This window comes from Oncorhynchus kisutch, linkage group LG12, assembly GCF_002021735.2.
Source record: "Oncorhynchus kisutch isolate 150728-3 linkage group LG12, Okis_V2, whole genome shotgun sequence".
In the NCBI taxonomy this organism is placed as follows: Eukaryota; Metazoa; Chordata; class Actinopteri; order Salmoniformes; family Salmonidae; genus Oncorhynchus; species Oncorhynchus kisutch.
In genome coordinates, this window is record NC_034185.2 from 53,731,058 (window position 1) to 53,743,324 (window position 12,267).

At 42.2% G+C, this 12,267-nt stretch overlaps 1 protein-coding gene across 4 annotated transcripts in view; it reads left to right on the forward strand.

Annotated features, from left to right (window-relative positions):
* LOC109901269 (zinc finger protein 37-like) overlaps positions 1–8,885 on the forward strand; it is a 33,748-nt gene extending 24,863 nt beyond the window's left edge. Inside the window, exons 4-7 of one of the 4 annotated variants that reach the window (XR_004211797.1) lie at positions 171–335; positions 6,029–6,140; positions 6,381–7,632; positions 8,041–8,151. Coding sequence is in view for 3 of the 4 variants with exons in the window: in XM_031836590.1 (XP_031692450.1) it covers positions 171–335; positions 6,029–6,140; positions 6,381–7,330 (1,227 nt within the window). In the remaining variant the exon portion in view is untranslated. Of the gene's footprint in view, positions 1–170; positions 336–6,028; positions 6,141–6,380 lie in introns of all 4 variants that reach the window. The other 3 variants (XM_031836590.1, XM_031836592.1, XM_031836591.1) reach the window with 3 other exon arrangements.
* The last annotated feature ends 3,382 nt before the right edge of the window (positions 8,886–12,267 follow it).

Here is a 12,267-nt window from a genome sequence, read left to right on the forward strand (position 1 = left end):
TTGATTTTCTGGAATTTTCCAAGTTGTTTAAAGGCACAGTCAACTTAGTGTATGTACATTATTTCTGACCCACTGGAATTATGTTACATGTTGAATGTGTGTTTATTATCTGTGTGTACATACCTGAGGGAGTGTATGTCTGTGTAATCTGTATCACTTGTCTCTTCCAGGAGGAGGAGGGTCTGGAGGTGCTGCTGGTGAAGGAGGAGGGGTGTGAGGAGGGTCTGGTGAACCCTGAGGGTACCATGGTCATGGAGGACAACCAGACAAAAACTCCTCCAGAACCCACAGAGGAACCAGCTGAAGAGCACAGGACCACATACAGTCTCACTGAGGTGAGCCCACTGTAAACTACTGTCTGAATGGTATTAGGTTGGGCCGTATTCCACTAAGCTTCTCAACGTAGAAAATTGGTTGTAAGTGCTGAGAATAGAGAGATTTTACTTCTACTCTAATGGGTCAAAATAAAAGCTATGCATGAAGTCTCTGCAGTCCTAAGTCACATCTAGTTGACAGATATTTAGGACACCTCATGAGCTGTCCTAACCAGTTAAGAGTTACCAGCAGGTGTATTGATAATAGTAAAATACATTGAATCAGTGGTTCCTGAGCCATATGCAGTTGCTTTGGTTGTTAATTCTTAAAAGGGGGGGGGGGGGGGGGGGGGATTCTAAGCTGACACATGGAATTGTTTTAAGGTCATACCATGGATCATCATGGCTATTTGATTTAGAATTTTAGGACCCCTTTTAGGTATCAAACAAATGTTTTAAAACATTAATCAAATAAATATAAAATGTATTCTTTACTACTATAGCCCATAGAAACAGATTGAATAACATCCCTAAATGGCAAAAAAGACAGTAAAAAAAGAAATCCTAAAAATAAGGTTTGAAGTGTTTGTCCTATATCTAGGAGATATAAGAAAGCTCAGGAGATATATATATACATACATGCATGCATACAATTATAACAAGTTCAAACAGGTGCCATTAACACAGGTAACGAGTGGAGGACAGAGGAGAAGTAGTTACCGGTCTGTGAGAGCCAGAAATCTTGCTTGTTTGTAGGTGACCAAATACTTATTTTCCACCATAATTTGCAAATAAATTCATAAAAAATCCTACAATGTGATTTTCAGGATTTTTTTCTCCTCATTTTGTCTGTCATAGTTGAAGTGTACCTATGATGAAAATGATAGGCCTCATCTTTTTAAGTGGGAGAACTTACACAATTGGTGGCTGACTGAATACTTTTTTGCCCCACATGTATGTATGTATATGTGTGTGTGTATACATATATATATATATATATATATATATATATATATATATATATATATATATATATATATATATATATTTGACACATATTTAATGTATGTATGTATGTGTGTGTATATACTCCCTAGAAAGGCCAATACCTAGGAAGAAACCTAGAGAGGAACCAGGCTATGTGGGGTGGCCAGTCCTCTTCTGGCTGTGCCGGGTGGAGATTATAACAGAACATGGCCAAGATGTTCAAATGTTCATAAATGACCAGCATGGTCGAATAATAATAAGGCAGAACAGTTGAAACTAGAGCAGCAGCACAGTCAGGTGGAAGTTGAAACTGGAGCAGCAGCATGGCCAGGTGGACTGGGGACAGCAAGGAGTCATCATGTCAGGTAGTCCTGGGGCATGGTCCTAGGGCTCAGGTCCTCCGAGAGAGAGAAAGAAAGAGAGAAGGAGAGAATTAGAGAACGCACACTTAGATTCACACAGGACACCGAATAGGACAGGAGAAGTACTCCAGATATAACAAACTGACCCCAGCCCCCCGACACATAAACTACTGCAGCATAAATACTGGAGGCTGAGACAGGAGGGGTCAGGAGACACTGTGGCCCCATCCGAGGACACCCCCGGACAGGGCCAAACAGGAAGGATATAACCCCACCCACTTTGCCAAAGCACAGCCCCCACACCACTAGAGGGATATCTTCAACCACCAACTTACCATCCTGAGACAAGGCTGAGTATAGCCCACAAAGATCTCCGCCACGGCACAACCCAAGGGGGGGGGCGCCAACCCAGACAGGATGACCACAACAGTGAATCAACCCACTCAGGTGACGCACCCCCTCCAGGGACGGCATGAGAGAGCCCCAGCAAGCCAGTGACTCAGCCCCTGTAATAGGGTTAGAGGCAGAGAATCCCAGTGGAAAGAGGGGAACCGGCCAGGCAGAGACAGCAAGGGCGGTTCGTTGCTCCAGAGCCTTTCCGTTCACCTTCCCACTCCTGGGCCAGACTACACTCAATCATATGACCCACTGAAGAGATGAGTCTTCAGTAAAGACTTAAAGGTTGAGACCGAGTTTGCGTCTCTGACATGGGTAGGCAGACCGTTCCATAAAAATGGAGCTCTATAGGAGAAAGCCCTGCCTCCAGCTGTTTGCTTAGAAATTCTAGGGACAATTAGGAGGCCTGCGTCTTGTGACCGTAGCGTACGTGTAGGTATGTACGGCAGGACCAAATCAGAGAGATAGGTAGGAGCAAGCCCATGTAATGCTTTGTAGGTTAGCAGTAAAACCTTGAAATCAGCCCTTGCTTTGACAGGAAGCCAGTGTAGAGAGGCTAGCACTGGAGTAATATGATCAAATTTTTTGGTTCTAGTCAGGATTCTAGCAGCCGTATTTAGCACTAACTGAAGTTTATTTAGTGCTTTATCCGGGTAGCCGGAAAATAGAGCATTGCAGTAGTCTAACCTAGAAGTGACAAAAGCATGGATTAATTTTTCTGCATCATTTTTGGACAGAAAGTTTCTGATTTTTGCAATGTTACGTAGATGGAAAAAAGCTGTCCTCGAAATGGTCTTGATATGTTCTTCAAAAGAGAGATCAGGGTCCAGAGTAACGCCGAGCTCCTTCACAGTTTTATTTGAGACGACTGTACAACCATTAAGATTAATTGTCAGATTCAACAGAAGATCTCTTTGTTTCTTGGGACCTAGAACAAGCATCTCTGTTTTGTCCGAGTTTAATAGTAGAAAGTTTGCAGCCATCCACTTCCTTATGTCTGAAACACATGCTTCTAGCGAGGGCAATTTTGGGGCTTCACCATGTTTCATTGAAATGTACAGCTGTGTGTCATCCGCATAGCAGTGAAAGTTTACATTATGTTTTCGAATAACATCCCCAAGAGGTAAAATATATAGTGAAAACAATAGTGGTCCTAAAACGGAACCTTGAGGAACACCGAAATTTACAGTTGATTTGTCAGAGGACAAACCATTCACAGAGACAAACTGATATCTTTCCGACAGATAAGATCTAAACCAGGCCAGAACATGTCCGTGTAGACCAATTTGGGTTTCCAATCTCTCCAAAAGAATGTGGTGATCGATGGTATCAAAAGCAGCACTAAGGTCTAGGAGCACGAGGACAGATGCAGAGCCTCGGTCCGATGCCATTAAAATGTCATTTACCACCTTCACAAGTGCCGTCTCAGTGCTATGATGGGGTCTAAAACCAGACTGAAGCATTTCGTATACATTGTTTGTCTTCAGGAAGGCAGTGAGTTGCTGCGCAACAGCCTTCTCTAAAATTTTTGAGAGGAATGGAAGATTCGATATAGGCCGATAGTTTTTTATATTTTCTGGGTCAAGGTTTGGCTTTTTCAAGAGAGGCTTTATTACTGCCACTTTTAGTGAGTTTGGTACACATCCAGTGGATAGAGAGCCGTTTATTATGTTCAACATAGGAGGGCCAAGCACAGGAAGCAGCTCTTTCAGTAGTTTAGTTGGAATAGGGTCCAGTATGCAGCTTGAAGGTTTAGAGGCCATGATTATTTTCATCATTGTGTCAAGAGATATAGTACTAAAACACTTGAGCGTCTCTCTTGATCCTAGGTCCTGGCAGAGTTGTGCAGACTCAGGACAACTGAGGTTTGGAGGAATACGCAGGTTTAAAGAGGAGTCCGTAATTTGTTTTCTAATAATCATAATCTTTTCCTCAAAGAAGTTCATGAATTTATCACTGCTAACGTGAAAGTCATCCTCTCTTGGGGAATGCTGCTTTTTAGTTAGCTTTGCGACAGTATTAAAAAGGAATTTCGGATTGTTCTTATTTTCCTCAATTAAGTTAGAAAAATAGGATGATCGAGCAGCAGTAAGGGCTCTACGGTACTGCACGGTACCGTCCTTCCAAGCTAGTCGGAAGACTTCCAGTTTGGTGTGGCGGGAGTCCTTTCTCTAGGGGGTGATAAAACGCCAAAAATAACATCTGAGGTTAATCATAAAACCCAATCTTTCCCCATTAATTTCACCCATAACAATGGCTAAACGAACCAAAGGTAACTAATTTCTGTTTTTTAGGATTACAAACTGGTGTGCTCTATAGAGTTCAAAGCTGGCGATACCTCATCGCGATTGGTTATTCCACATCATTTGCAACGTTTTCAATGAGCGTCATCACTATCTTTCCTTTGCGTAATCTCTATTGGACAGACTGAGTAAACATAAATGGTACCGTAGACCAGCTTTAATATTGCAGGTTGTGGGTTCTATCAACGTAAGTGTCTGCGTCATTCCCAATCGCCCATATATTTTTTACAAAATGTTTGCTTTTTATTTGACCCTAACCCCCCTCCCCTAATTGGAGTAAACTAATGGACAACAATACTTAGGCCCAATATGTTTGCATGCATAGCCTAACTTATTATTATTTATTTTTTTAAATTGATGGTTGTTGAAAGTGGAATTTCTACAATATTAACGTTATATCAACACACTCGTCACTCCCGTTTAACAACTCTAAATCGCTATGGCACAGTAGCCTAGGCATCAAGTCACCTGCCGCTGATAATGTTGCATACAATGTTTGAAAGGTTTATAATTTTCGTCTAACACAATTAAAGTTAACATAAACTCTAAATGCCTTCAATTGCCCAATTTATAGGCACGCCCAATTTAGGCTTTTTTTTAACATGTTGCGCTCCAAAGGAATTACTTAAAATAATATGTACAGTTAATATGTACAGTAGGTAATTAAATAATCAAATGAAAAATGTGTATCAGGGTTGGGGTCAATTCAGGAAGTACACTGAAATTCCAATTCTCTTCACTGCTTTTCAATTAGAAAAATTTGGATTTGGAATTTGGTTTACTTTCTGAATTGACTGAAATTGAATTGACCCCCAACCCTGTTATTCATTAGCCTAGTGGTTAAGTATTTGGGAATTTTATGTGAAATAGGCCTCATGTGAAACCTTTTAAAGTGTTCCATGTAGGTCGAGATTATTTATGGATTGATTATATATTGAAACGGAAAAGGGGCAATACTCGCTCACCATTTAAACATTCAATTGTTTTATTTAAGCAAAGTTAGAAGATTAAGGTTTCGGCATTCAATGACCTTCAAAGGAATAATCACACAAAGGGAAAGGACAAGTTCATATAAGGCAGGGTGGTGCATCTCCAGTCCTCGGGGCCTGATTGGTGTCATACTTTTGCCTCAGCTAACACACCTGACTCCAATAATCAACTAATCATGATCTTCAGTTTAGAATGCAATTAGTTGAATCAGCTGTTTGCTAGGGATGAGGAAACAGTGTGACACCACTCCGGCCGTTCCTGATAGGTATGTGGAAAACAATCAGAAATATACTATAGTCTCTCGGTTCAGATGATATAGCAATATCAACACATTCTTCTACCAACTCGAAAGCAATTGCATGTGGCACAGGAACCACTGACTCGCTGCGTTTTTCTATTATCAAGACACCCGCTGGTAACTCTGAACTGGTTAGGACAGCACATGAGGTCTCTTAAATATATTTGTTGACAAGGTGGGAAGCTTCTTGCATAGCTTTTATTTTTACCCTTAAGAGTAGGGGTAAAACTGTCTCTATTCTCAGCACATCAAGTAATCAAATCAACGTTGCATAGTACTCATAGCAATCCCTCATTACCCAATCAAAAGATATTCCATAGCAGGGTGCTCATATCAGATTTCTTGATCCAACATCCTCTCACTCTGTATCTCTTACAGCCAGTAGACATGGAGGATGGGAAGCCTGATCTACTGCTAGTCAAAGAGGAGGCAATAGAAGACGGACCAGAGAGCATTGATCTGCTGAGTGGACTAAAGATGGGGGATCAAGGTAAGGGAGAAATACATATAACCTACATACAGTAATAGATCTTCAATGGGAATAGTAATACATATAGCCTACATACAGTAATATCTTCAATGGGAATAGTGATGCGCCTGGCTATTTTTTTTCCTTCCTTCATAAAATGAAAACACAATGTATGTTTACATACAAAACCACACATTATAATGTATGGACTTGACAACAACAAAAAATCTGGAAAATCTATTTTCTAACCTCTTCCTGCAGGTGGTTGGCAGGAGGCTAACAGAGGAGACTGGGTGGCCATCTTGGATTCCCAGACCCAGACAGGTGCAGCTAAGGCTCTAGGGAACAACATCACTGAGCAGGCCAGGACCAGAGGTGGCATAGTGGAGGTCAGTGGATGGGACAGCATCCTCAACTCTGGGCTGGGGAACAACACTGTTAACCACAACCAGAAACAGACAGTGGAACACAAAACAACTGAACATAGTCTCCATGACAACAGAATGGCTGAGACTAGGGCGAGGCGTAGATTTGGTCTGCAGGTACGAGGTGGTGTCCGTATGGGAACAGACACTGACTCGGCTAGCGATGCTCCGTCCTGCTCCTATAATTGTGATTCAGAGAGACTGATGACGCCTCAGGTTAACCCCCTAACAGGTGCTGCCTTCAGCCTGCCTTCTATAGGATCTATCAACTGGAACATGGACCCTGCAACAGCACAGACACTCCCTGGCCTTCATTCTCCTCACACTCTCCTGTTAAACCAGACCTCAGACAATGCCAGTGCCTCAACACTGAATGGCTACACAAGCCCATTGACAAATGACAGTAGTAGCAATGCTATCAGTAGATCTGGTGGCAAAGAGAAGCGCTTCCCGTGTTCGTTCTGTGGGAAAGCCTTCAGTTTCCCCAAACAGATGGAGATCCACCAGAGGATGCACACAGGGGAGAAACCTTTCGGCTGCCACCTTTGTCGGGCCAGTTTTTCACAATCATTCAGCCTGAAGAGGCACCAGAGAGTCCACACAGGGGAGAAACCCTACAGCTGTCCCCAGTGTGAGAAGAGGTTCTCCCACCAGCACCATTTGAAGGTGCACCTGAAGATCCACACGGGAGAGAGGCCATTCGCCTGTACGCACTGCGGGAAGAGGTTCTCAGAGAGGAGATATCTCAGGATACACCAGCAGCAAATGCACATAGCCCATGTATAGAGTACAGTGACATGTATGTAGTACTAGTTTGTTTGTTTGTTTAGTTAATTCTGTTGATTTTGGATGTAGTAGGGAACTGGATGAGGTGAACTGAGGAAAGAATGAGTATAATGTGTGATGGTGTCTGTAAAAAATCTTTCACTGATTAAGACTAACAATTTTGTCCTGTTTTGAAATGAGGAAATTATTTGGCCTTATGTTTACTTGGCATGAAGAAGTGAAGCTGTGTGTAATGTTGAACTTTTTCCAAAGCATTCTAAAATGTATTTCATCAAAGCGAGGTTTCCAGATTTACAGAAAAGGTACTGTTCACTTTTCTCACTATGGTTTCTACTTGTCACGTATCGTTTTTTATAATAAAAGTACTGATCTGAACTTGCACGTATGCGAGCGTATGACCATTTTGTTGAAATTAAATACAAAATTGACTCTGTGCTGACTGACTTGGTTATTTTTTGGTCATTGCAGGGACTGAGTTTTCCTTAGCTCAGTCGGACCAAAACATTATACTTAATTTTTAAATGAACACTTTTGGATATTATTTTTTTTACAATAAACTCTAATGGCTCCATATTGTACGGTACTTGAATCAGTGTTAGAGGCTTGACTGTGGTTAATATTTCATATGTCATAATATTAATATTATATATATATATGTTAAGAGTTTAATATATAAACCTTTATGCTTTTCTGTTCAATGTGTTTTACAGTCTGCAATCCGTGATGACCTGCTGATATCTAGTATTGCTGGCGGGAGAGACTGGACCACTGAAGTGGCTGGCCACAATCCCTGGCCCTGGATCAAAAGCCTTCGCTCTTTCTTCCCGAGTCGGAACAAGGACCCAACCGCGAGTGACCGAGACTTCAACACAACCAGTGGACAGGTGGACTGAACAACCTCCAGTCCTGGTGGTCATCAGAGAGACAGAGGCTCCAGTCAGGGATTCAGTCTCAGTGCATGGTTATCCCACAAATACAAACAGGGGCAGGTTGAGTGTTCACCATGAGTTACCTAGTCTATAACACAGAACACAATCCCAACACCCAGAGGTCAAGGAGGGAGCTCAAAGACTAACCCCCTGAAAGTGATGGCTGCTGCTTCTACCTCTTCTGGTGTCATTGGGTCACAACGTGGGAGGCTGAACATTTGGACGGATGCTGTCAAGCTGTATTCCTGCCCTAATTGTGGGAAGTGCTTTGCTGAGGCGCCAGACCGTTCACACCAAGGAGAGGCCCTTCAAGTGCAAACTGTTAAAGCTTCTCCTTCCAGAGTAGCCTTATCAGACATAGGAGTGTCCACAATGGAGAGAAATTGTAGCAGTGCGGCTTGATGTACACTGGATGTCTGGGAACTATTCTTTAGCTAAAATATTATAGTCATCATGTGAAGTGTCTTGGGGTTACAGGGTAATCAACCACATACCCCTCATTAACCATTTGGTAACTTGTCATTTGAAACATTTGTTCTTAGAGAGACAGTAAATCTAGGCAAGAACAGGACAGTTAAATTCACCTTACTGAGGTGATGTAGATGGAATAAAGTCATTTTATTATTTTCTACTCTATTCTTGCTAACACTTCTAAACAAGTCTGCTCTGAGCTTGATACTGATGAATAGGTTTGATGTGTAATGTAATAAGCAGTACAGTAACTCATTTCAAAGAACAGTGCGCATAACTTTTTAAAAAAATTAACACCCTTAATTTTTTTTAAAAGTTATGCGCACTGTTCTTTGAGAAAGCCATCGGTGGGACGGCAGAAGCGCAACTGCTGTTTAAAGCTGAAAGTGCATGGAGCATAGTAAGAAGGATGAGTGGACAACAGTGAAGTCTAAGAATGGAATGGAAAAATGCTAAAATTGTTGTGGAAAATCAGTCTGAATCGATTATTTTTGGGGTGAGGATTTTCATTCGGGAAAGCCTTTTGAAGTCAGGATGGTGAAGGAGGCGCTGGGAAATGTGTATGCAGTCAATAACCAGGACTGGTATACCTAATGAGCGAAATTTCGCGAGCCACAATGCACACTCCTTATCTACTAATGAAGTGGACAACTTTGATTTTCAGAACAGGGCAAAGGTATTATCTCTGGCATCCCAACAATATCTCAGGCTGAAAATTCCAGGAGTAGTTCATGTACGCCGCTTGACCCGTATGGTGAATGGGGAAAACTGGGAACATTTTATCCTTATTACTGTTGTTTGAGTATCTCCCGACCTATGAAAAGCTGGGATATAAACTCAGCAAAAAAATTAACGTCCTTTTTTCAGGACCCTGTCTTTCAAAGATAATATGTCAAAATCAAAATAACTTCACAGATCTTCATTGTAAAGGGTTTAAACACTGTTTCCCATGCTTGTTCGATGAACCATAAACAATTAATGAACTTGCACCTGTGGAACGGTCGTTAAGACACTAACAGCTTAGACGGTAGGCAATTAAGGTAACAGTTATGAAAACTTAGGACACTAAAGAGGCCTTTCTTCTGACTCTGATAAACACAAAAAGAAAGATGTCCAGGGTCCCTGCTCATCTGCATGAACGTGCCTTAGGCATGCTGCAAGGAGGCATGAGGACTGCAGATGTGCAGAGACGCCTAAGACAGCGCTACAGGGAGACAGGACGGAGAGCGGATCGTCCATGCAGTGGCAGACCACGTGTAACAACACCTGCACATGATCAGTACGTCCGAACATCACACCTGCGGGACAGGTACAGGATGGCAGCAACTGCCCGAGTTACACCAGGAACGCACAATCCCTCCATCAGTGCTCAGACTGTCCGCAATAGGCAGAGAGGGGCTGGACTGAGGGCTTGTAGGCCTGTTGTAAGGCAGGTCCTCACCAGACATCACCGGCAACAACGTCGCCTATGGGCACAAACCGACCATCGCTGGACCAGACAGGACTGGCAAAAAGTGGAGGGTCCGTCATGGTCTGGGGCGGTGTGTCACAGCATCATCGGACTGAGCTTGTTGTCATTGCAGGCAATCTCAACGCTGTGCGTTACAGGGAAGACATCCTCCTCCCTCATGTGGTACCCTTCCTGCAAGCTCATCCTGACATGACCCTCCAGCATGACAATGCCACCAGCCATAATGCTCGTTCTGTGCGTGATTTCCTGCAAGACAGGAATGTCAGTGTTCTGCCATGGTCAGCAAAGAGCCTGGATCTCAATCACATTGAGCACATCTGGGACCTGTTGGATCAGAGGGTGAGGGCTATGGCCATTCCCCCCCAGAAATGTCCGTAAACTTGCAGGTGCCTTGGAAGAGTGGGGTAACATCTCACAGCAAGAACTGGCAAATCTGGTGCAGTCCATGAGGAGGAGATTCACTGCAGTACTTAATGCAGCTGGTGGCCACACCAGATACTGACTTACATTTGATTTTGACCCCGCCCCTTTGTTCAGGGACAGATTATTCCATTTCTGTTAGTCACATGTCTGTGGAACTTGTTCAGTTTGTCTCAGTTGTTGAATCTTGTTATGTTCATACAAATATTTCACATGTTAAGTTTGCTGAAAATAAATGCAGTTGACAGTGAGAGGACATTTCTTTTTTTGCTGAGTTTATTAGCGGACTAAACACCACTCCACGGTGAAGGAAGTTTTCTAATGAACTCAACCACTAGTTGCCATATTAGAGCAACAGCAATGAGCAAACAGTGAGTGGTTGTATTTGATTAACATTTATTGAAAAAGTATTGATTTCAGCAAATCAAAGTAAGTCACACAACTTCAGAGGACAAACATACTTAGGTGGGCGTTGAATATTTTATTGAAAGTATTGACCTTGGGCGAATCGATGTAGTCGGTGCTGGTCTCGGCTCGAAGGCGTTGGTGAAGTTCATCAGCAGTGGTGGAGAAAGTATGCGATTCTCATACTTCAGTAAAAGTAAAGATGCCTTGATAGAAAATTACTCAAAAGTGAAAGTCACCCAGTAAAATACTACTTGAGTAAATTAAAGTATTTGGTTTTAAATATATTTAAGTAATGACTAAAATATACTTAAGTATTGAAAGGAAAAGTAAACGTATACATTTCTAATTCCCCATTTCTAATTCCCCATTTTTCTTTTTTTGGGATAACCAGGGGCACACTCCAACACTGACTTAATTTACAAACAAAGTATGTGTTTTGTGAGTCCAGATCAGAGGCAATAGGGATGACCAGGGATGTTCTCTTGGTAAGTGCATGAATTTGACAATTTTCCTGTCATGCTAGCCATTCAAAATGTAACGAGTACTTTCGACTGTCACGGAAAATCAATGGAGTAGAAAGTACATTATTTTCTTTTGGAATGTAATGAAGTAAAAGTTGTCAAATCTAAATAGTTAAATACAGATAACCCCCCCCCCCCCAAAAAAAACCCACTTAAGTAGTACTTTAAAGTATTTTCACTTAAGTACTTTACAGCACTGTTCATCAGAAACAAACTTCACCGTGGAGTTTAGTCCCCTAGGATAAATAAAAGATATGCCATGAGAACGTTTGTGTAAAATGTTGCAACTGTGGTGGGCATCATATTCCCGACTTCCCTGAGTGCCCTGTTAGGGTGAAAGAGGTTGATGTGTCAAGGATCATGATTGTCCAGCAGATCTCCTGTGGAGCTGGGGAGAGAGTCAAAGGTGCACGTGGCCACAGTGCTGAAGAAATGGCGATGGATGCACAACAGCCCGTTGTAAATGTTCCTCATCAGACAAGAGATCTGGATACAGTCATTGTGAAGGTGGATTTTGTAACGCTTATTGCCACGGTTATTAATTGTACTGTTCAAGTGTCCAAGAAATCATTGTGTCTCTGGCTGATAAGTATTAGGGGCATCAATATTTCAAGGCAGAAGCACGGCAAGGATACTGTCGTTGGAAGATGGCACGACCTTAGAGTATCTTTTTTAATTCTTATGTTTGATTTGAACAGAAAAGCAAGTTGATTTTGA